Source organism: Gossypium hirsutum, chromosome A06 (genome assembly GCF_007990345.1).
Source record: "Gossypium hirsutum isolate 1008001.06 chromosome A06, Gossypium_hirsutum_v2.1, whole genome shotgun sequence".
Lineage (NCBI taxonomy): Eukaryota > Viridiplantae > Streptophyta > Magnoliopsida > Malvales > Malvaceae > Gossypium > Gossypium hirsutum.
Window position 1 is genome coordinate 70,210,379 of NC_053429.1, and position 24,177 is coordinate 70,234,555.

A 24,177-nucleotide genomic window follows, 5' to 3' on the forward strand; every position below is an offset into this window, starting at 1 on the left:
AAGTAAAATGTTAGGGGCAATTTTGTAAATATGTCAAAATGACTGAATTGTATAAATAATTTTTTTACTATCTAAATTAATAAATTGAATGAAATAATTAATTTAGATCAAGATCGAGTGGAAAATCGAGGAGAATGCAAAATTACCAAAAAGCCCCTATACTTTGTTATCTCTGCAATTTAGCTAGGTAAGTTCATATGAATTGTATTCTATATAATGTTGATTAAATTGAATGTTAATATGTGATTCTATTGTGATTGAATCAATATATATATATGTTATTATGCAAATTATCTTATAATGAAATGATGGAAATCCAACGACTTTTCGACGAATATCGAGCCCCGTTGGAAGCATAGGAATTGATAAACGCCAAATTATACATATCTATACCCCAAATACTTAGCATATTTATGGATGATTATTACTAGATTTGTGGATTTTGGTGCTCTTAATCCGGTTGTTTCATTTTTGTACTCAGGAGAGCACTAACAACATGTTTGGTTGGGTGTATTGGCATAGCCATTACACCCCTAATCGTGGGCCCCACTCAATACATTGTTTGGTTGGGTGTATTAGCCTAATACGGGTCTATTCCATTACTGATCTAATCCCCAAATTCCACCGATTTCCAATCCCTTCCTTGTGCTCAGTTTAGGTCTGGATTGAGTTTTGGTCCCTGTTTTACCCTCCTGATTCACGCTTCTGTCTTACCCAAAATCCACCGTATTCTGTTTCTTCCTTCTACCTTTCTTCTCCACTCTCCTCACCTTTCTGTCTTACCTTTCTATCTCCACCGATTCACGCTTCTACCTTTCTGTCTTACCTCTCTTTGGCGTTACAACTGGACTTTGAACACCAATCAGAAAGCAGCCTCCTTCTCACGTTTTCTGTTCCTCTCTATCGGTGAAACTATGTTCTGTCCATTGGAACCGGTAAGGAAGATACAACCTTATTTTTTATTTAAAAATATGTTTTCCCAATGATTATTGGATTAAATTTCATCCTTTTAATAGTTTTGTTTCTTGGTTTGGAAATCTAGAAATTGGATTAAAGGAAACAATAGAACACGGGTCTTTCACTGATAATAGTCCTGCCACTTTTTCTTTAACTGATGAAGATCATACCATAGCTAACGTTGTTAGATTCACTTTGAATCAAGAGTCAGTTCACTCACCTCTGTTTTTGGCTTTGATTCATGCTGGGTTTTCTTTGTTTTAAGTGATTGTATTGAAAGTGGAAGCTATCATTTTTATGTTGTGCAGCCCAAGGGTTACATTCTGTGGCTACAGTATTCCTCATCCTTTAGAGGCTCGAGTTAATATTATAGTTCAAACCACTGGTAAACTCAATATAACACTCTTTTTAAAGTACTTTGGTTGGGTTCAAGTTCCTTTAGTTGTTCTATGTGAAAATTTGTAGGTGATCCAGCAAGAGAGGTATTGAAAGATGCATGTCAAAATCTAATGTTGATGTGTAGGCATGTGAGGTGCACTTTTGACAAGGCTGTTGAAGATTTTAAAGCAAGCAATGTTGTGAAGGCTATGAAAATTGATTCACAAGACAGTAGTGGTGATGATTCAGAAGAGAGTGAATGAAAATGATTTCCTACCATCTATCTTTCACATCTTAAGACTATCATGTGGTCATTAGCTCAATCTGAATTACTTCTTTTTGTTATCATATCAAAAGCTTTTCGTTTGATATCTCACTTATCATCAACTATTTTCATTGGATTTGCAAACTAGAGTTGCCTATGCAAGCTATTCGGTTTACCTTGCTTGCACAAACCTATTTATATTTAAGGAATGAGTTAGGGAGAATACAATAGCATGTTGTTAGCATCCACTATTTCAGGCTGTGGGGATTTTCTGTTTGGTTTCATCAAGTTCGAAGTTGTTTCTCCTGGCTTCGACAAATGTGGTATGGATCTCCAACAGCGCTTTTGAACTCTGATTATCTTCTTGGGAGCGTCCTCAGCCTGCTTGCTAGCCTGCATTAAGCATCGATAAACATCAACTCAACCATTTTGTAACAGGTAAATGCAGAAATCATATCTATTCCTTGAGTTATCAATTACAAATTCTGGGATTACTGTGCATATGCTCCACAATCAAATACAACAACAATACACAATATTCTTATGCACATTTCCGCACAAACTATAATATTTCATGTCTTCTACATTAAGATTGCCTCACGGTGGTTTGAACACTTCTAAAACCAAAATAGAACCACACAATCAACTAACCGAATGATTGAGTTTCGCTTTGCATTTGTTTTCCAGAACCTATAAAATCTTTCACTGCTTGCTAGAAACCTCTGAAGTTATTTGAAATGGTGTTTAACTTCATTGGGCTCATTGCTTCGGTTGTCTCTTCCGGTACCAAATCATTATACATTTGTTTCTTCCATTGACAGAGCTCCTAACTCAACAAAAAACCAGTTGTTTTCCAACCAGTATGGCACTGTCTACCAATATAAATATTTCCTCCTTAGTGATTATAGTGAGGGGCATATTTGTTGTCAATGTCCAGCTTTGATGCAACATGCTAATGTGGAAAATAAATAAAACAAAGAGGACATATGATAGGGCACTATGTGAAGATTGTTTTAAAAAGTATGATCTAGATGTAAGATATGTTTTTTTTAATAGCTGCCATATCTTCCTTTACTAACTCAACTTTGTTGTTTAAATCAGTTTATTGCCCAATTGTTCAATTAAGAAAAATAATGTGCTATGTTAGTGCTGAGGCAATGGGATGTCGTCCATATACTTTGGGTGGAATTGCAATAATAATTTTATTGCTGCTATAATAGTTTGTATTGATGATCTTTTTCCAGTTTCATGTTGTCGCTGAATTGTTCTCAAGTCATAGTACCATTACTTGTGTAATAGTTACATAAGTCATATATTATTATCCTGACCACTGTTGTTCCAGTAAATTGATGTTCTATGTGGAATTTTGTAGGTATTGGACTGTTAGCTACCGATTTGCTCCAGACATAAATCGTTGGCAAGCTGAAGCTGTAGTTGCAATTCAAGAGGTTTGGTAACTTATCAAACCTTCTAAACTAAAGAAAAATTGTAAGACATATATATGTTCTGTTTTTTTTTTGTTTACTCCATAGTAATGTTTGGAGAGTTATATTTTGCAAGTGGTGATGTAGTAAGTTGATTTTTATTGGTATATTTAATTTGAATTTGGGATCGAATTTCTTAAGTTGATGTAGTTCGAAAATTTTAATCAAATTTTTTAAAATTGGAACATTAGATATAATCAAGTAAAGAACTTGATTAAAAAACAAATATTCAATATATTAAAATTGGATCAGTAGATATAATACAATGAATAAATTGTAAGGTGATTAAAATTGAATGAATAAATTAGAAAAATTTTATTAAAAATAAAACTAATTAAATGTGTATATTTATATACACCGCATTAATTAAAAATATTTTAATTAATTAAAATAAAAAATATTATTTTAATAACATTACATATATATCAACTTTTGAATCATTGGCAACTACTTCAGTACAAAATAAAAAAGGTAATTAATAAGTATGCTCATTCATAATTTTTTCCCCACAGAATGAATGATGTTATTTGTAAACAAAAGCAGTCCTCAAAAATCTTCTCCCAAATTTTTTGTGCCATTAATATAAATATAAACCGGTTAATGTGGTATATTAATATATAAAAGGAAATGAGTATATAAATTCATATAAGAATATTAATTATTAAGAATTTTATTAAATTATATATTTTAATTAAAATATATTTAATAATAATTATGTTTAAATATGATTAAATTATTTATTATTGATATTAATAATCTTATTAAAATTTAAATAAAATAATTTACCAAAACAAATTTCTACTAATTATTAAGAATTTTATTAAATTATATATTTTAATTAAAATATATTAAATAATAATTATGTTTAAATATGATTAAATTATTTATTTTTGATAATAAATAATCTTATTAAAATTTAAATAACAATAACAATAATCATTTACCAAAACAAATTTATGCTAAGGGTATTCTGGTCATTTTAGTTTTCTCCATTATGCTATTACACCTCTATTACATTCAACCAAACACAGTTTTACTATTACGCCTCTATTCCATTACATTCAACCAAACAGTTGATTTGCTATTACACATCTTTTCCATTACACCTCTAATCCAATACAGCGAACCAAACGTGCCCTAAGAGTCGAAAGGAGCCAAAAACGAGCTAAAAAGGGACAAAACAGACCAAATCGAGAAGATGACACAGCCTAAGCCTTGCCACACGGGCATCTCACACACCTATGTCCTTCGAGAGTGTCGACCAAGGTTTTCACGATTCACACAGCCTAGCCATTGAGCCCACACGGTCGTGTGCAATTCAACGGATTGAACACGGCCTAGTAATCACGTCACACGGCTGTGGCACATGGGCATGTCCCTTTTTCAAAGAGTTGTATTTTACACGGAAAAAGGTACTTAGGGAGGAAGAAAGTCAATCCAAAGCCTATATAAACACCCTAAGTGTGACCTAGAAGGAGGCCGCTTTTTCCAGAACTTTTTTGGAATACAGAACCACACGCTAGGAATTACTTGAAGAAAGCCAGACGATCCATCTCAAAAGCCGGAGCTACTCCAAGACTGAAGATCTCTCTCAGAATTCCTTCAGGGGTTTTAGAGTTTTCTTTATGTTTTGTTATTTTCATACTTTTGAGATGTAATCTTATTTTATTATGAACTAAACCCCTTAGATACCTAAGGGGAATAAAACCTATGATGGATCTTATTATTATCTAAACTGTATGATAAATACTTGATTTGTTCTTAATTATGTGTTCTTAATGCTTGAGTTAATATTCCAGGTATTAATTCATGATTTGATTTGCTTATATAGAGGAGGAATAGACCCTGCCTAAAAGTAGATTTGGCATAATTAAGCGCAGTTGATCGAACGCCTAGAAATAGGGTTACGAGATTTTGTCAGATTAGGGTGAAACCTAATATGGGAGTCCATAGAGTGATTTACTGCTTCCCTACGGGTTTTAATTAAGAAAGAAATTTTGATTAATTCAACTTAGGGTTAGACGTTAGTAGTCTCGAAAGGGATAATAAAATAGGTTAAGGAGTCTCACGGATCAAGTCAAGTGAATAAATCGTCCGATTCAGAGTCAAATAACAAGTGAAATCTAGATGGATTCCTCCTTCGGTGTCGTCTTTATGAATTGCTTCTCTTCAAGTCTTTTTTCCAAATTTTCTCTCTGCTTTAATTAAATCAGTTAATTAGTTTAAATAATTAGTTAATTAAAACAAACCTTTTTATTCTTAGGGTAGATAATAAAAAGATAGTTATTACTAGCACTTTTGGTTCCCTTAGGTACGATATCCCGGTTTTGCCATTACTATACTATTGTTCGAAAGGTGCGCTTGCCTTTTCGTCGTGATAATAGTTAGTCTAGGTTTGATCTTCATTATAAATACTTATTACTTGTTACGAATCACGCGATCAGGAATATATAGGATACAAATGACATGTCATTAGGGTTACCATATTTTGGATGCTGGTCGTGAATGTCCTACCGGTGGCTGAGTTTCGACATTTGTTACGGATACTCGACAGCTTATGTGAGCAACACCATGTAGCTACGTTTCGATCGACAACATGTGTGAGCAGACCCATTTATGGTTCGTATAAGCATCTATTAAAAAGGAAAAGGAAAAAGAATGGTTTCCATCATATGCTAAGCACACTTTGTATGAGCTTTCCCACATATTCGATATTGTTTTAAGAGGTTCAACGGGCATGAAAAGGGAAAGAACGATAAGTATTCAAATGACTTATATCATGAAAACTATGAAAAGGAATGAAAAGGAAATGGTAAATGAAAGTATGTCTATGTTCATGAAATTGATGATTCAAGTGATGTTATTCATGTTTAATGACTTATCTTATGTTAATTCAAGTGAATTATGAATTGATGCACTAACATGTGTTGTTGATGATGCTTAGGCTTGTGCCAAGCTATTGGTTGGATTGTATTATGTTAGTTTTAAAGATATGCATTGAAATGGTAAGTGGCCAAATAGAAAGATGCTTATGTACGTGAAAGAGTGGTAAGAATCAAATTACGTAATTTCTCATGAAATGGTTTATTGTGTAGTTGATTCTAAAAGAGTTATGCTTAAATGCACTAGCTTGTGGCTATGGTTAATGTTACATTTATATCTTGTATGTTATGCATATGAAACGGGTGAGGAAAAGTAATGAAATGGTAAGTTCATAGTTGAATTGTAATATGATTAAAAAGGGATTGATGAGTTCAATGATGTACTTATATAAGAAACTTACGTATGCTATGGATGAAGTTACCTAATTCAAAAACAAGTATAATAATTAGTGAATTGATGATGTTATCTAAGTTTTTGCTAAGTGAAAGAAATGGGAAGTAAGTAAATGAAATGGTTCATCATTTTAAGGAAAGGTTGATAATTATGTAAATCAATTTATGAGACCTTATTATGTTATGAATGAAAGGTGTATGTGATGTTTCTAAATATACTCAATTGTGAGTTTTATGGTGTTCAATAGGCTTATACAAAGTTAAAGTATTGGAGTTGCATCATGTTTAATCTATGTATGATAGTATTGAAATGATAAGTTATGTTTCAAGTTTTTTACGAACTTACTAAGCATTCATTGCTTACGTAGTCATCTTCTCTTACTTTACAGATTATCGAAAGCTTGATTGGGTTGGAAGCTTGTCGGAGATCTATCACACTATCTAGTGATTATATTGGTAGATTTTGATGTCTTGATCAAAGTTATAATGGCATGTATAGGTATAGTTGTGGTTTATGGTCGTTGTTGAGTTTGGCATGTATATGTCATTTTGGTTGATGTAAACTTGGAAATTTTGATGCCTTGTTGATGCGTGTTATTTTGATAATGTGTTAATGCATGTTTAAATGGCCAAAGTGATAGGAGATAAATTGACCTCAACATGGTCAAGTTATGGTATACTTTAGAAAAGTTTTACATAAATGTGCATGATTGAAATATGGTATGAATATATGTTGGTTGTTGGTACCATTTGGAAAAGGCTAGATTTGTTTCATTTTGATGGTCTTGTTGTATATGAGAAATAGTCCAAATGGTAAAGTTATTTTGTATTGGTATGAATCAAATATGGAGAAGTTAAATGTGATTATGTTAGGTATGTTTGGAATGATCACTTGGTATGTTTATAATGAGACCAAGTGTTGGTATGCTTTGAGGTAGATATGAACTATTTGTAATGGTATAAATGTGGTCAAATTATGATAAGTTTTGTAATGGAAAATGAACTAAGTGTTGATGAATGAAATGTGTCAAGTACATGTATATATTTAGATAAATTGTATGTTTGCATTTTAAGGTGCCTATATGGCATATTGGTTGAAAGGAATTTGGTATTCGATTTGGTCTTACTATGCATGTTTTAGGTATGTTTTGAAGCTTGATTTTATGTGCAAATGGCTTGTAGGTGATACGAGTCTTAAGGCCCGAAATCAGGCTCATGAACGTGATGGGCTCAAATTTCCTCAAGTCCCAATAACGAGGTCAAAGGCCAAGCAAATCCAAGCAAGATTGAACAGGACCATCTAAGACTTCGTTACCAAGGTCCTAGATGCGCACACGATCGAAAAAGAAAGTCAAGATTCACTTGTTTTCAAGAAAATGAAGAAATTGAATCTTGGTCCAATTTTGTTGTTTAAGACAATTTCAAGAATCAAGAAAATCAAGATTTCAATTCTTGGAAATCTTGGTCCAAGAAACTGAATCTTGCAGCCAAGGCATATTGAATTTCATGTACGAGCTTGAACGAGGCAAGTTCAAGAGCAAATGGATCACAAGACCAAGTTGTTGAAAAAATGGCCCATTAAGATGTCTACAAGCCTATCCTGAAGTTTGGAAAGTAATATAATTGAATATTAGTGTAAATTACCAAAGTGGTCCAAATTGTAAAATTTTTAAACTATAGGTCAAATTTTATTATAATAGGTGGATCTCAGGTAAGAATTCAGCCCAAGGAGCCCATTTAATTCATTGGCTGAATTCCCATTAAAAGTCCACACTTATAATTATTTTGTTTTTTTTATTTGATGAGTTGTCATGTTAGTTACGAAAACTTATTTTAGGGGCCTATAAGTAGCATGGGCGTCCACGCTTATAAACACACAATTGATTTATGTTTTTTTGAGTTAAATAATAATTCTCTTTGAATTTTTCTTCAAGAATTTCTCTTGAGTTACTTTTAGAAGTTGTTTTAACAATCTTTTAAGTTGTGGGAATCATCTTCAAGCTTTTTCTTGCCAAGATCTTTTTCTTGGAGGGGGCATTAGAGGCATTGAAAGGAGTTGCGGATTCTTAAAGTTTCTAAGGTTTCTTAGGACGTCATCCTCTCTTTTCTATCCTTAATTTATCGTTTCTTTCTTATTTAAGTTAGTTCTTGTTGTTTTGGCTTGCTAATTTTATTAATTTTCATTCTAAGTTAAAGTTGCATCAAGAAAGACGCTCTACTATCTTGTTCTATCAAGAAACACACCAAAATTAGTTTTAATCTTTTCTTATTATTTCAAACATTCTTGCACAAAACAATTTGCTTTAGTCTTTAAAATCACTTCTAGCAAATTTGGTTGTGTTTTGTTTTTCCATATCTGGTTGGGGCATTTTCTTGAGGTCAAAGGACGGTTTCTTTCCATCTAAGAAACCCTAATTCATTATCTTATGGACTCTTTACCATTCAGTTCATCTTTGTTTTGTTTTAATTTTGTTTGACTCTCCTTTGTGAAAGCTAATTTGTTTTCGTTGTTTTCCGTTTCAGTTTTAGTTCGTCTAGAGATTTAGGATAAATCTGTGACTTTGACAAACTTTACGATCCGCTTCCGCATTCATCGACATCATTCATCAATAGGTGTGAGCTTGATTTGGGTGAAAAAAATGTCTTGGAAATGACCTATTTCTTGCCATACGGCCTAAGACATGTGTAACACCCCTAAGCCGTATTCGTCCCCGAAATAGGGTTACAGAGCATTACCAAATTTATAAATCAGACAGATAGAAATTTTAAACATTTCATATCATATAGCATTCATGTCAAAAACCAATAAAAATTTGTACAAATTGTCCCTTAAACAAGCCCTCATGGCTCAAAATATGCATTAGAAACAAATCAGGAATAAATCGAAAACTCAGAAAAATTTTCAAAAACACTTAAAATTTTGAACACTGTAGGGGTCACGTGGCCATGTGGCTAGGCCGTGTGGGCATTCAAAATAGGAACTCACGGCCGTGTCCTAGCCTGTGCCCGTACCCGTGTAACTCAATGACTCGGGTCACATGGCCAAGCCACACGCTCGTGTGTCAGGCTGAGTGAGCATATTGACTTGCACTTTTTAAAAGATACAGGGGGCATACGGCCGTGTCACTTGGTCGTGTGTCACACACGGCTGAGACACATGCCAGTGTCTCTGCCCGAATGGACGAAAATAGGTCATTTTAGAAGCCATATTTCTCACCCAATTTGACATCCACCTACACTCAACATTTTTCTTATACACAAGTCATAATAGCCATTCAAAACAAGCCAAAATCAAGCCTTAAACATGTAAAATCATCACATACAACCAATATACCCTTAGGCACCTCAAATACAATATGAAAACATGTCAACCAAGTAGCCAAATTTACCTAAGTGAATAAATACATATATGCATAATTGTACCAAAACCTATCATGTAGATCACTTATCAAGCTCACCCATTTGGTACCCAAAATACCAATTCACAAGGTAAATCATTTTGCACCATTTCATGTCACTTAACTCTCTTACCAAAACATACCAATAATTCCAAATGGTACTAAATATACCATTCTAACCAATGTCAATATACCTATAAGTTTTCCATAACAAAGAACTAAATCACACCAAGGTATATAACGTATCTTATATGCATATTCAAACCACATTATACTTTACAACATTCTACCATATCAAACACACATAAAATATGATAAACATTCTACCATATCAAACACACATAAAATATGATAAGGCCACATATATGTACACATCAAAATATACCAAACATAAGCCATATAAGTGGCTAATCTCAACAAAACACTTATATGCCAACATTGTCCAAATTAACCTATACATGTCATTATAACCGAAATTAAATAACCGAAAGTACCAAAAGAGCCAACGGATGGTTTAACACCCCTTACTCGTGTCCGATGCCGAGACAGGGTATGAGGCATTACCGAACTTAAACATAACCAATCATATAAAATCGGGCCATAAAATTTCATTCAATTTAAAACCATTCATACACATACATATCATCCCTTATACAGGCCCACAAGGCCCAAAACATGCATTGGAAGTGGTTCGGGACTAAGCCAGAAACTTTGGAAAACTCAGAAAATTTTTCATCAAAACAGGGGTCACACGCCCTTGTGGCTTGGGACATGCCCGTGTAGGTAGACCGTGTGGTCGCACGTGCCCGTGTCTTCAGCCCATGTAACTCTCTGTTTATGACGCCATGCACAATTTGGGGTCATACGGCCAAGTCACACGCCCGTGTCCTTCATACGGCTGAGACACACGGCTGTGTCTCTGCCCGTGTGGCCAAGAAAATGGCTATTTACCAAGCCATTTGCCACCCTCATTTACAAACTCACATACACACTTTCAATGGCACTTAACATGGAACAATTAAGCTACCAACACAACCATAATCAAGGCTTAAACATATCAAAACAAATATTTATAGTTCGTAATAAAACTATCCACTTGAGTCATAGTCACTAAATTATTTATATCTTGAGCTACAGAATTCTAAATTAAGATCTACTTGATTTTTCCGAAACTAGACTCAAATATCTTCCTGTATAAAATTTTCAGAATTTATGGTTTAGCCAATAAGTATAGTTAATTCTTCAAATTCATCCATGTTCTGCTATTTGACAGTTTCGACCTTTCTTCACTAAAAATTGATTATCTCTTAATACGGGATTCGGATGATGTTCCCATTTGTTTCTATAGAAAATAGGCTCATTAGTAATTTAAAAATATAAATTTGAACCCCCAAGTATTTTTATACAATTTTTAATGATTTTCCAAATTTAAAACAGGGAAACCCAAAATCATTCTGACCTTGTCTCACAAAATTAAAATATATCATAAAGTGAAATTCTGTTACTTACACCGTTTATTCTATGTAAAACTAGACTCAATAGGATTTAATTTCATATTTTTTTAAACCTTTAATGTTATTTCCACAATTTTTGGTGATTTTTCAAAGTTATACTACTGATGCTATCCAAAATTGTTTTAATGCTAATTTTACTATTTCATGATTTCTTTGTATTAACTTTCATTTAGACATACATAACACCAAAGCATATCCATAACTAGCCATTCCAATAGCTAGTCATTATTGAATATTTACATGCCCTTCATTGGCCATATCATAATGATACATACACAAAATGACTTAGTCCCTATACATGCCATAGACTCAAAGGTTTGTGTTCATTTACCCAACATGATAGCTTGATAGCGTGATAGCATCTCCAATGATCTCCAACTTGAGCTAGCATACAACCTTATAAGATATGGGAAAGGAAGGGGAGTAAGCTACAAATCTTAGTAAGTTCGTATGCAAATAATAAGCAACAATAGTCATACATTTGTCATACAACAAACATATAACATAACACAACATAAACGCCATTAAATCTTCATAGGCATAACTTACTCAATCATAATGCTTACCCCCTTTAATTTATAAGCATAATTTAATACATCTTAACATTTTTCAAACAATCGTAATCTCTCCAATATAACATACCATAATAATCATTAACAAATCATTTCAAGCCTCATAGTAACATGCACATTAATTATGCGTATTCATATTTTCAAGCCCAAAGCTTAACATCTTTCAATGACTTAAACTCTTAACTTCACATACTTTCATAACCATTTTAATAGGCAATAATGCAAATCTTTCATTTTTCAGACATATCGAATGAATCACAAATCAAGTGAACTAAACATCTTATCTCTCAATTTGATATGGCTCAAAAGCCTAACACATGATTCTCAACTGAATTTACCATGAATTTACACATCATCAACATAAATACTTATTCACAAGATTAACTTAAGGTCATTTTCATATTGATCATGAACTCATAATATCATGAAGCCAATGCTTATAGACTTTACGTACATACCTGTACGAACTCGTAACACAGTCATATCTTTTCACATCTTTGACATAATCTTTGAATTATCCGTTGAACCACTTGGAATGCTAAAGGATACTCGGGAAATCTCATACACATAGTGAGATGCCAATGCCATATCCTAGACATGGTCTTACATGGGATCACAAATATCGATGCCGATAGCCCAGCTATGGTCTTACACGATGTCTCGTATCGATGCCATGTCCCAGACATGGTCTTACACGAAATCTCAAATCGATGCCATATCCCAGATATGATCTCATACGAAATCCATAATGATGCCATATCCCAGATATGGTCTTATACGTAATCTCATTAACCCTAATATCATGCAATTTGTATCCTATCTATTCCTAAGGTTCAACCGGGACTTCTTCGTTATCTTGGCATTATTGAATTTGCTCATAATATCCATCATATAAATCATATAATATTAAAGTAATTTAAAACATAATTATAGCATTGCATTATTCACATACAAACTTACCTCGATACTAAAATGGTGAAAAGGACCTAATCGTCAAATACTTGTTTTTCCCTTGTTTTAGGCCTGAATCTCATTTTTCTTGATCTATAATACCAAAATTAGCTCAATTATTAGTCACATTATTCAATGTGACCCAAAAATCATATTGTGGAAAAATTACATTTCTGCCTTTAAAGTTTGACATATTTGCATTTTTTCCCCTAAGCTCAAAAAAAGAAATTTATTCAATTTCTTCGATTCCAAAGCCTAGCTGAATCTCTTTTATACTTATAGCAGCCCACATTATTCATTAAATCACACTTTTATAACATATTTTATAACTTTTATAAATTAGTCCTTTTAGGCATTTTTACCGAAAATCACTTAGTAAAAGTCGTTTCTCTAACCATAAACATGTATTTTCTACTATTAAACACAAAAATACACACCTATTCATCATGGTTCAAAACCCTATACTTTAACCATATCTCAAATTAGTGGTAGAAATAGATAGATCTTGTTACGAGGATTTCATAAACATGGAAATCATTAAAAACGGGGCTAAAACAGACTTACAATCGAGCTTGGAAGCTTGAAAAACCCTAGCCATGGTTTCCCGTTGTGAAATTCGGCCATGGGGTTGAAGATGGACAAAAACTAGCTTTTAATTTTGTTTTTAATTCATTTTAATTACTAAATGACCAAAATGCCCCTAACTTAAAAATATTCTATTTCACCTCTTTCATGTCCATCTTTGTCCAAAAAATTAACCAATGGTCTAACTACCATTTAAAGACCTCCAATATAAATTTTCATAGCAATTAGACACCTCTAGCTTCTAGAACTCAAGTTTTGCACTTTTTACGATTTTGTCCTTTTGACTAAATTGAGTGCCCAAACGTCGAAATTTTTGGACGAAATTTTCAAAAAATCATTTCTTGACACCGTAGACCTTAAAAATAAAATAAAATTAATTTTTTCCTCATCGAATTTGTGGTCCCGAAACCACTGTTTTGACTAGGCCCAAAATCGGGCTATTACAAATAGTGTGACATAGCTCTGACAAGCTTCCAACCTAAATGAGCTCCCAAATCACTATAAAACACAGAAAATAATATAGAGTAAGCATTTAAGCTTAGTAAGTTCGTATAACAGAGAATTTCACTTACCATTTTAATCACATTTAAGGTAAGCAAACCCAAAGCCTATCTCAACTCAATTTGGCCAAAAGCCTAACACATATTCATCAACCATGTTAGCCATGTAATTCATATAAAAACCGAGAATCATGTATGAGTTCAACAACTATTCAAACTCCATATACATTTAACATCAATATCAAGTATCTCTATATCATATACAAACCATTTCCATGTAATTCATGTAAATACATGTACTAGTTCGTATTGAACTCATATAAACTCGAAATAGAACTGTGCTCTTTGAACCATTTAGAATATCATTGGATATTTAGGTAGTACACACGAGGTGTACTGAACTGTAATCCATCAATTCATGTACATGCATGCTCATATGAGCTCTGAATCAGTATGCTCTTATGAGCTGTAAACAATAAGCTCCTCCGAGCTAAATAACAATAAGCTCTTCTGAACTGAATAACAATAAGCTCATATGAGCTGAAATCTATAACCCTAATGACATTTCATTTGTATCCTACAAATTTCTAAGGTTCAAACGAGGCTCGATAGTCGTTGTATGTCATCGGAAATGCGATCGATAATTATACATAGCAATTATAAAATCCACACATATATATATATTTCAATTAAAGCATATAAATACGTAATTTAATTACACGAGTTTACCTCGATGAGTGTTTGTAGATACGGAGGCGACTAATCCAAAATTTTCTCTTTGCCTCGATCTAACTCCATACGAGGTCTAACCGAATCTATATGAATGAATTTAACTCAATTCAATATAATTCATATTCAATTTAGTCCAACACACATTCTTGGAAAAAATTACTATTTTGCCTCTATACTTTTAATTCTTTGCAATTTAGTCCCTAGGCTTGGAAAATGAAATTTATTCAATTTTATCCCTATCAAAGCCTATTCGAATTATAAACATGTTTATAGAAGCCCATATATTCCAAAAATTCACAAATTTACCACACAATTTACCGTATTTTTTAGTTAACCTCTAATTGATAATTTCATCAAAAATTCCATTACAAAAGTTGTTTATCTAACAACAACCATTCATTTTCTACCATTAAACTTCAAAACCCTAACATGCTCATCAATGGCAAAACTCAAATACTTTAACAGTTTCACAAATTGGTCCCGGGCTAGCTAGATTAAGCTATAATGATCCTGGAAACATGGAAATCACTAAAAATGGGACAAAAATCACTTACCAATTGAATTTTCAAGCTTGGCCAAACCCTAGCTCTATTTTATTCAAGTTAGAATCAGTTATGGTGTTTTGGAAAAGATGAACACAACAAAAATTTGTTTTGTTTTATTAATATATCATTTAATTACCTAATTTACTTAATTAACCTTTCTAATCTTTAAAAATTACAAAATTGCGAAGCCATTATCATCCGCTAACATATTAATGGTCTAATTACCATATAAGGACCTCCACTTTAAAGCCTTATAGTTATTTAATACCTTTAGCTATTAGAACACAACTCTTGCACTTTACGCGAATTAGTCCTTTTTATCAAATTGAGCATGTAAACAGTAAAATTTCTTAACGAATTTTTATATGGTATTTCTATCATGTAATAAACCATAAAATAATAATAAAATAATTTTTTCTGACTTTGAATTTATGGTCCAGAAACCACTATTCCGAATTCACTAAAAACGGACTCTTACAACATAGGTGTGTGTCTCAGCCGTGTGTGACACACAGTCATACAACACGGTCGTGTGTCCCTGTAGGTTTCAAAGGTTTGTAAATCAGGCAGTTACACGACCTAGCACACAGGCGTGTGGCTTGGCTGTGTGATCCAAGTCAGAGAGTTACATGGGTACAAACACAGGCTGAGACACTGTTGTGTGTCCTTATTTTGAATGTTACACAGCCTAAGCCATAGGCATGTGTCTCAGCCGTGTGAGTCACACGACTTGGCCACACGATCATGTGACCTTTGTAGTGTGAATTTTTCTATCTTTTTCCATGAAGTTCTAACTATTTTTGATTTAGTCCCGAATTGTTTTGTAACACCCCTTTATCCGTATTCAACGCCGTAACAAGATACGAGACATTACCGAACTCATATCACAAGTAAACATATAATTCCAAGTCATAAATTTGCATCCAAATTAAAATCATTTGCATTCAATCATCAAGTCCCTAATTATGAGCCTACGAGGCCCAAAACATGCTTTGGAAGTGGTTCGGGATTAAACCAAGCACTTAGAAAATTTTTACAAAACTTAGAATTTTTTTACTATGAACAGGGGTCACATGCCTGTGTGGCTTGGGACACTCCTATATCCCTAAACCGTGTAACTCTCTGTTTTGCAATGCATAAACAAATTGATGTCACACGACCAAGTCACACGCCCATGTCGCTAACCCGTGTAACTCTCTGTTTTGCAATGCATGAACAAATTGATGTCACACGGCCAAGTCACACGCCCATGTGCCAGGCCGTGTAGTAAATTATATTTTCATAAAATAGTTGCAGACTTCACACGTCGGGACACACACCTGTGCCTGAGGTCGTGTCCCTCACACGGCTGAGACACGCCCGTGTCTCTGTCAATGTGCTCAATTCTGAGCATTTTGCTTCTCAAAATTAATGTGCAAGGGACACACGGCCAGAACACATGCCCATGGGGCAAACCGTGTGTCACATACGACCTAGACACACGCCCATGTGTCTACCTGTATTGACAAAATAAAGGCTATTTACCAAGCCATTTGTCACCCTCATTTACACCTACACTCACACAAGTTCAAAAGCATAATCCATGGGAGGTTTAATCAACCAAAACATCCACAATCAAGGCTAAATCATATCATTCATTACCAACACTTAACATATTTACTGTAGCATATTTTAGCAAATCAATTCATACCAAACTCACATTCACTAGTATCAACATGAATACTTCCATCATGCATAATTCTACTTAAATTTCCTAGCACACCAAAAGACCAATCTCATCCATTTCACAACAAGTCATTTAACCATAATAAACTTATAGCAACCCATTACAAAACACATAAACAAAAAGGCGTTAGCACATAAACTTATATAAATAGGCTTACAACCATTTTAGCCAAAATAAGCCAATTACATGGCCAAACACCAAATCACCTTAAAAAAATATAAGCCATTACATTTGGCAAAATCAAATGACACATATAACAAAATGATCAAGTCCCTATACATGCCATATTCTCAAAATCTTTAAAATCATCGATACCCAAAATAACAGTTTGATAGTGTGATGCGACTTCCGACAATCTCCAATCCTGAGCTAGCTTGCTGACACTATAAAACATTGAAATAAAACGGAGTAAGCTAAATAGCTTAGTAAGCTCGTATGAAGAAATAAGCAACCTTACCATACATTAATCATGCAAGTAATATAACATAAGATAACATAATTTACCATAATCTCATGATCATAATTCACTTCCATCACAACTTCCCTTGAAATCGTCATTTCATGATATATATAATCATAAGCTTTGAGTACATACCTGTACCATCTCGTAACGAATTTACACTTATTTTCATCTTTGACATACCCGTGAACCACTCGGAACAATAATGCCGGATACTTGGGAATCTTGCACACTAACTGCCACATATGTAGCCAATGCTACCTCAATCTCATATCGCATAATTTCTCACTCTCGAGCTAATCAATGGGCCTGCTCACACAAGCTGTTAGTCAAGACGTAGCCACTCGGTGCTGCTCACACAAGCTGTCAAGTAACTGCAACAGATATCGGTATATTCAACCTCTGGTAGGACGTACGAGACCAGCACCCAGATCACATAATCACATAACACATGGTAACCCTAGTGACATGTCACTTGTATCCTAATCTATTCCTAAAGTTCAAACGGGATTTCTTACTTATCGAACCGTCGTCGAACTCATCCGTAGAGTTAAACTCGTCCACACAATCAATCATACAGTTCATGCAATACTAAAGCATTTAAATATAATTATATTAAAGCTTATTTAATATACGAACTTACCTCGATTATAAAAATAGCTATTAGTTCGATTTAGTCCATAACCTCGTTCTTTCCCTGGTCTAAACTCGAACTTCATTTTTCTTGATCTATAATATCAATTTTGACTTACTTAATCATCACATTATTCAATTTGGCCCAAAAATATACTATGGCAAAAATTACTTTTTTGCCCCTAACCTTTTGACATTTTTACAATTTAGTCCCTAGGCTCGTAAAATGAGTTTCATTCAATTTCCTCACAACCTAAGCCTAGCAAAACCTTTTTCATGCTCCTGACAGTCGGCATTTTTCATTTATTCACATTTTTCTACTCATTTTATAGACTTTTACAAATAAGTCCCTATTTGTCGTTTTTACCGAAAATCACTTTACAAAAGTCGTTTAACAAACAACAAACATGCATTTTCTACCATCAAACATCAAACTACATACATGTTCTACATGGGTAAAATTTAAAATTCATATTACTTTCAAATTTGTCCTTGAAATAGCTAAATCAAGTTACAACGATCTCAAAAATATAAAAATCGTTAAAAACGGGATAAGAACAGACTTACAATCGAGCTTGGAAGTTGGCCAAACCCTAGCTATGGCTTCTTCTTGTAAATTTCGGCTAGGGGGACTAAATTAAAGAATATGGACACTTCTATTTGTTAATATTGTCTTTATTTACCAAATGACTAAAATGTCCTTAATGAAAAACTTCAAAATTTTACCTAACCATGTCCATTTTTGTCCATATTAAAATATAATGGTCTAATTATCATTTTAAGGACCTCTAATTTAGAATTTCATAAAAATTAGACACTTTTAACATAGAGAACTCAAGTTTTGCACCTATTACAATTTAGTCCTTCTAATCAAATTGGACACTCAATCGATAAAATTTCTTAACAAAGTTTTCACACAATTATTCTATCATGCTGTAGACCTTAAAATAATAACAAAATAAATATTTCTACTTCAGATTTGTGGTCCCAAAACCACTGTTTCGATTTGACCCAAAAACGAGCTGTTACACATTTCTAAAGTGTTTCTAAGGCCTCGAGGTCTCAAATTAGGGATGTTATGCATATGTTTGATTGGATTTTGCAATGATTATGAAATGTTGGAAATGAATTATTTGAGTTAGGTATTTACGGTAATGCTCCGTAACCTTATTTCGGCGACAAATACGGGTTAGGGGTGTTACAAAAATGAAGAGCTTGTAAAAAGAAATTTGTTCATTCTTTTGACAAATCGTATGAAAATGGATAAGCATCCAAATTGTTTGATTCACTCTTCTTCTTCTCCACGTTTCTCACAATGCATAAGTAGAATATGTGTCAAGCCCTTCATGCCACTCACTCACCTTTTACAAATTGTTAAGAGTGGGATTCCATTCTTTATTTATTCAACTTGGGAAAGCTTACTTGAAATATGATTAAAGGTGAATTATGATTCTACATAATTCTCATAACGTGCCTTCACAACTAAACGTGGCATTCAATAAGGTAAATCATCATATTATATTACTAAAAATCTTATTACACGCGTATATGTGTGAAAATTACGGATTTAAAATATAAATATGTATTTAAAAATAATATATAATAAAAATAAAACGTATAATTTAAAACTAATTACTCATAATAAAACATGAAATGTGTACGATATTAAAATAAAAAATAAATTAAACTATGAGTAGAACGAAATTTAAACATATATACATCAAATAAAAAATACAAAATACACTACAATTATTTATCATGATTTTGTCATCAGTATCAAGTTAACTTGTGACACCAACTCAATTAACAACATTATTAATACTAGAAATCCTTTCACATACAAGTGTGAAAACCATGGGTTTAGAACACATATTTATGTTTAAAAATAGCATGCAATAAATAATAAAACATACATATAAATATGTACGATAATAAAATTAAAAAGATTGTATTGTAAGTAAAACAAAATTATTTATCATGATTTTATCAACAATTGTTAATGTCAAGTTTATTTGTGACACGAACTCAATTAACAATATTATTAACATAAACAAATAATAGAGATAATAACTTGTGCATATTAAAATAAATTATATAAAATATTTAAAAATGAAACATTAGATAAGTGATAAATTTAAGATTTTAGTAGTCCAATTTGTGTAGATTCAAATCCCACTATATGCATATTTTAATTAATTTGTAAATAATAAGACAAATACCCTCAAATAGTATAACTTATTTTAATTACAAATAGACATTTCTGTAATTTTTTAACCGAGCTGATGACTCGATTGGGAGTAACACCAACTCAGTAAAATATTTAATAAATAGTTTATATATTAAGAATTATGACCATCTACAACCAAAATGATTGGGCGCATATCAAGAGCATAATAAAAGTTTTCCAAATGAAAATCATAGTTCCCATGGGGACCAAGGAACATCTATCCAGTCTAACACATTAATGAGTCATGGTACAAACAAAACTTCAATTCAGTTGAATGCATTTATAGCAGGTAAACGAGTTCACAAGTAGATGCAGGATGTAATCCTGGCCCCTAAAAACTGCTACAACATTCCATCCATGTGCATCTGGGAAGGTGGCTTCGAGGACGCTACAGCAGTTCTGAGCTTCACTACACCATATATATCTCAAATCTTTTGAAACCTGTCACGTAAAAAGCATTAAACAATAATGGCATGATTTCCATATATGCTCATGTTAACCCATATATAAATATCCTTTATACTAATCTTACTATAGATTTTCGATATAATGTCATAATTATATTCCAATGGTAATCTTAAAATGTTTGACTCGAGGAGTCATAATTCTGCTTCTGTTGTGGAGATATTGACTTTCGGCAGTTCATTCATGTTTCTCCATTTATTTGGACACCAAAATTTATGAATTTGAGAAGAAAAAAAAGAGGGGAAGGGGAGGGGAGGGAGAAAACCCTGTTGCATATGCTTACAGTGGGAAAAGTGGCTCATAGAAGGCAAAGCTTAATATAGCTACAAGGAATCATAATGTTTGTAGTAGTGATAGTACAGTACAGCAATCAAGCTACCCGGCAGAAGCTTTGAATATATGTGTGGCTTATTTTAAGTGATTAATTATTGAATGATGCAAATAAGTGGGTTTGCATGCCAATTTGCCACTTTTAATGCTAGTGGCCGGCCAAACTCATAAGTATGGGCATTATATGCATGGTTTAATATTATTATATTTATTAGTGGTGAGAAATATGTAATAAAAAATGTATTAAATGAATTAAAGATGAATAAAAGAGTATGGGTAATAAAAATAATGTGTTAGTGGGAGGAGAAACCAAAGTTGGTTTATTCCTCCATTGCCGTAGCTAGGAAAGGGTGGAGAAGAAATTTCCTTTTGTTGTTAAAATTTTCGGCTAAGGAGATTGCTAGATTAAGGTATGTACAATGCTACTCTTGGAAATTCATGCATAAATTGAATGGTTAGTTTGAATTCTACCTATTTCATGGTTCAAATTTTTGTTATTATGGAAGATTGAAATTCGGCCAAGGAGCTTGAAATTCTTAGTAGTTGTTTTGATGTCATTAGCATGGAAATTTATGTTGGATGTGTTGAGTTTGCTAGTTGTTTTGGCTTGGAAGTTAAGGTTTAGTGTTTGATTATGTGATTGCCGAATGTGTGGATAGTTGAAGAAAAATTTGTTAAAATGCTTAGCAAATGGACATTTGGTTAATGTTGTGTATATAAATTACTTAAAATATAAACTTTAAATGAGTACTAAAGGTTGTATATGAATTCGGCCTTGGGAGAAATGTTAGTATAAAAATGCTTGAAAGTTAAATAGGTGATTGCTTTAATGACCAAATGTGCCAAAGAATAATGCATGATCTAGTTGACCAATATGTGTTAAGGGAACATGAATAAATATATTTCGATGAGCTATACATTCGGTTATAGTATGAAATGCAATGTTAATACTTAGTTGCTAGTATGTATATGTGTGCTAGCTGAATTTGAACTTGAATAATGATTTGAGCATGATGTATTGTATTGAGATTATGCTTAAGTGAAATTGTGATGAAATTGATTGGTGATATACATGTTTAAATAATATGAATGCAAGTTATGTGTGAAAAAGTGAATTGGTAATAAATCTGCTTGGGACAGCAGCAGTAACATGATTTTGGAAAATCACCATAAATTGTGGAAGATGAGTTAGAAACTGAATAAATTATGTAATTAAAGATTAATGAGTCTAGTTTCTTATAAAAGAAACCATGTAAGCAAAAGAATTGCCGATAATAAGATATTTGAAGTGATGTGGGTCAAGGTCAAAATGACTTCTAGATCCCTTGTTCTGTTTTTATAAAATCATTATAAATTGTACAAAAATGGTTATAAGATGAAGTTTATATGATTAGACTCCTTAATGAGTATAGTTTCAAATGAAATAAACGAGAACATATTTTGAATTCTGTACAATGATAATTTTGATTCGTAGTGAAGAGTGGTCAGATTAGTTAAACAGTGAAACAAGGGAAAACTTTAAGAAAAATCTGGTATTGATTTGCTGTGACACCCCTAATTTGACCCTAGTCGGAAAGCGGTTTCGGGACCGCTAAATTGAGTAACCAAATTATTTGAACATGATATTTATTGTCTAAAATAAATGTGTGAAAATTTTAAGCTTCGATTTAGTAAATTTCATGTGAATTTAGTCAATAGGACTTATGTGTGACATTTTTGAAATGTGATAGATCAAAACATAAGGACCTATTAGTGCATGTTGAAAAAGGGGGGACTTGCATGTCAATTTCCCCCCCCATCTAGTAGTGGCCGGCCATGACATTAGGATGGACAAAGGGTGATGGGCAAAACATGTCATAGACATGTTGTGTTGGTGCATCATGGGAGGAAACAATAAAATAAAGAGCATGGGCAATAAAATATTAGTGTTAGTAGGATGAGAAACAAAAAAAAAGAAAGGATATGTGTGATTGTCCCCCCCTTGCCGTGAGTTGAAGGAAAGAAAAACAAAAAAAAAAAGTGTTCATCCTTTGGTTCATCCTTGGCCGAAAATTGTAAGGAGGAAGGAAGAAGAAAGATTGAAGAGGTTCGACCATGCATGTAACTAGGCTAAGGTATGTTTGATGATGTTCCATGAGATGCATGCATGTTTTAGTTGTTAGCTTGAGTTCTACCTAGCCCATGGTCTAAATCTTGCTATGTGATGGAAATGACACTCGGCCATGGATGCATCATTCTTGCTTGGTGTTGATGTTGTGTTGGTGAGATATCAAGTTATTTTTGTGACCAAGTTGAGATTTGAATTTTTGGAATGAGTAAGGTTTTCGGTTATGTTGTTTTGTATGAGTAATGGATTGTTGAGTTCATGCTATTATGAATAAAATTGATTAAGAGAGGCTTGAGATAATTAAATATGCATGTTGGTGGTAAGATGAGCATTCGGTTTTTATCATGGAAGCATAGGAAGCTTGTTAAAGTTGAATTTTAGAAAAGTTAAATGTGTGTGTGCTTGTGCTAGTGCCGAATGTGCCTAGGGTGATTTAGCATTGAGTTTGGTGTTATATGAATTGAGTTTTATGGTTTTGGATTTTTAAGTGTTGTTAAATACTTTGAATAATATATATATGTGGCTTTGAAATGTGAAACTCGGCCAAGAGGTTATAAGCATGATTTTAGAGATTCAATGATATTCGGCCGATTTGAATAATTCATGGCACCCCAAGCAAATTAGTTTTAGATGTTAATAAATATTGAAATTATTTAAAAGCATATTACCGAATGTGATTTTAGTCAATGATTCGGTTATGAGTGGTGATTTGTTTTATAATTAGCGGAATGTGTAAATGTATACTATGAGGTGGTTTAGCTTAAAGAAAATTAAGGTGCTCGGAAGGTGATTGTCGTGGATAGTTTAAGTAATGAAATTTAATTTCTGTTATGTAAAGTGATGACATTGCTGTTTGCAAATTTGAAGTTAAAAATTGTTGATTGAGCATCAAGAGCTTATGGAAACAAAGTCGGATCGTGGAAAAAGGGAAATTGGTAGAATAGTCGGAATTGACGTACATTAGTGATCGAGGTAAGTTTTAAGTATTAAAGCCTATAATGTGATTGAGTATGATATGTTAAGCACATATTAAAAGAATCATAACTCTATTGTAAATTTTTATGCATATAGCC

The 24,177-nt window shown here is 32.9% G+C and overlaps 1 protein-coding gene across 1 annotated transcript; it reads left to right on the forward strand.

Annotated features, from left to right (window-relative positions):
* Positions 1-914: 914 nt before the first annotated feature.
* Positions 915-3,209, forward strand: LOC121230516 (DNA-directed RNA polymerases I and III subunit RPAC2). Its single transcript, XM_041115415.1, has 5 exons — positions 915-935; positions 1,057-1,163; positions 1,266-1,342; positions 1,423-2,038; positions 2,973-3,209. Exons 1-4 carry the CDS (start codon positions 915-917, stop codon positions 1,596-1,598), a joined length of 381 nt encoding a protein of 126 aa, XP_040971349.1. The 3' UTR covers positions 1,599-2,038; positions 2,973-3,209.
* The last annotated feature ends 20,968 nt before the right edge of the window (positions 3,210-24,177 follow it).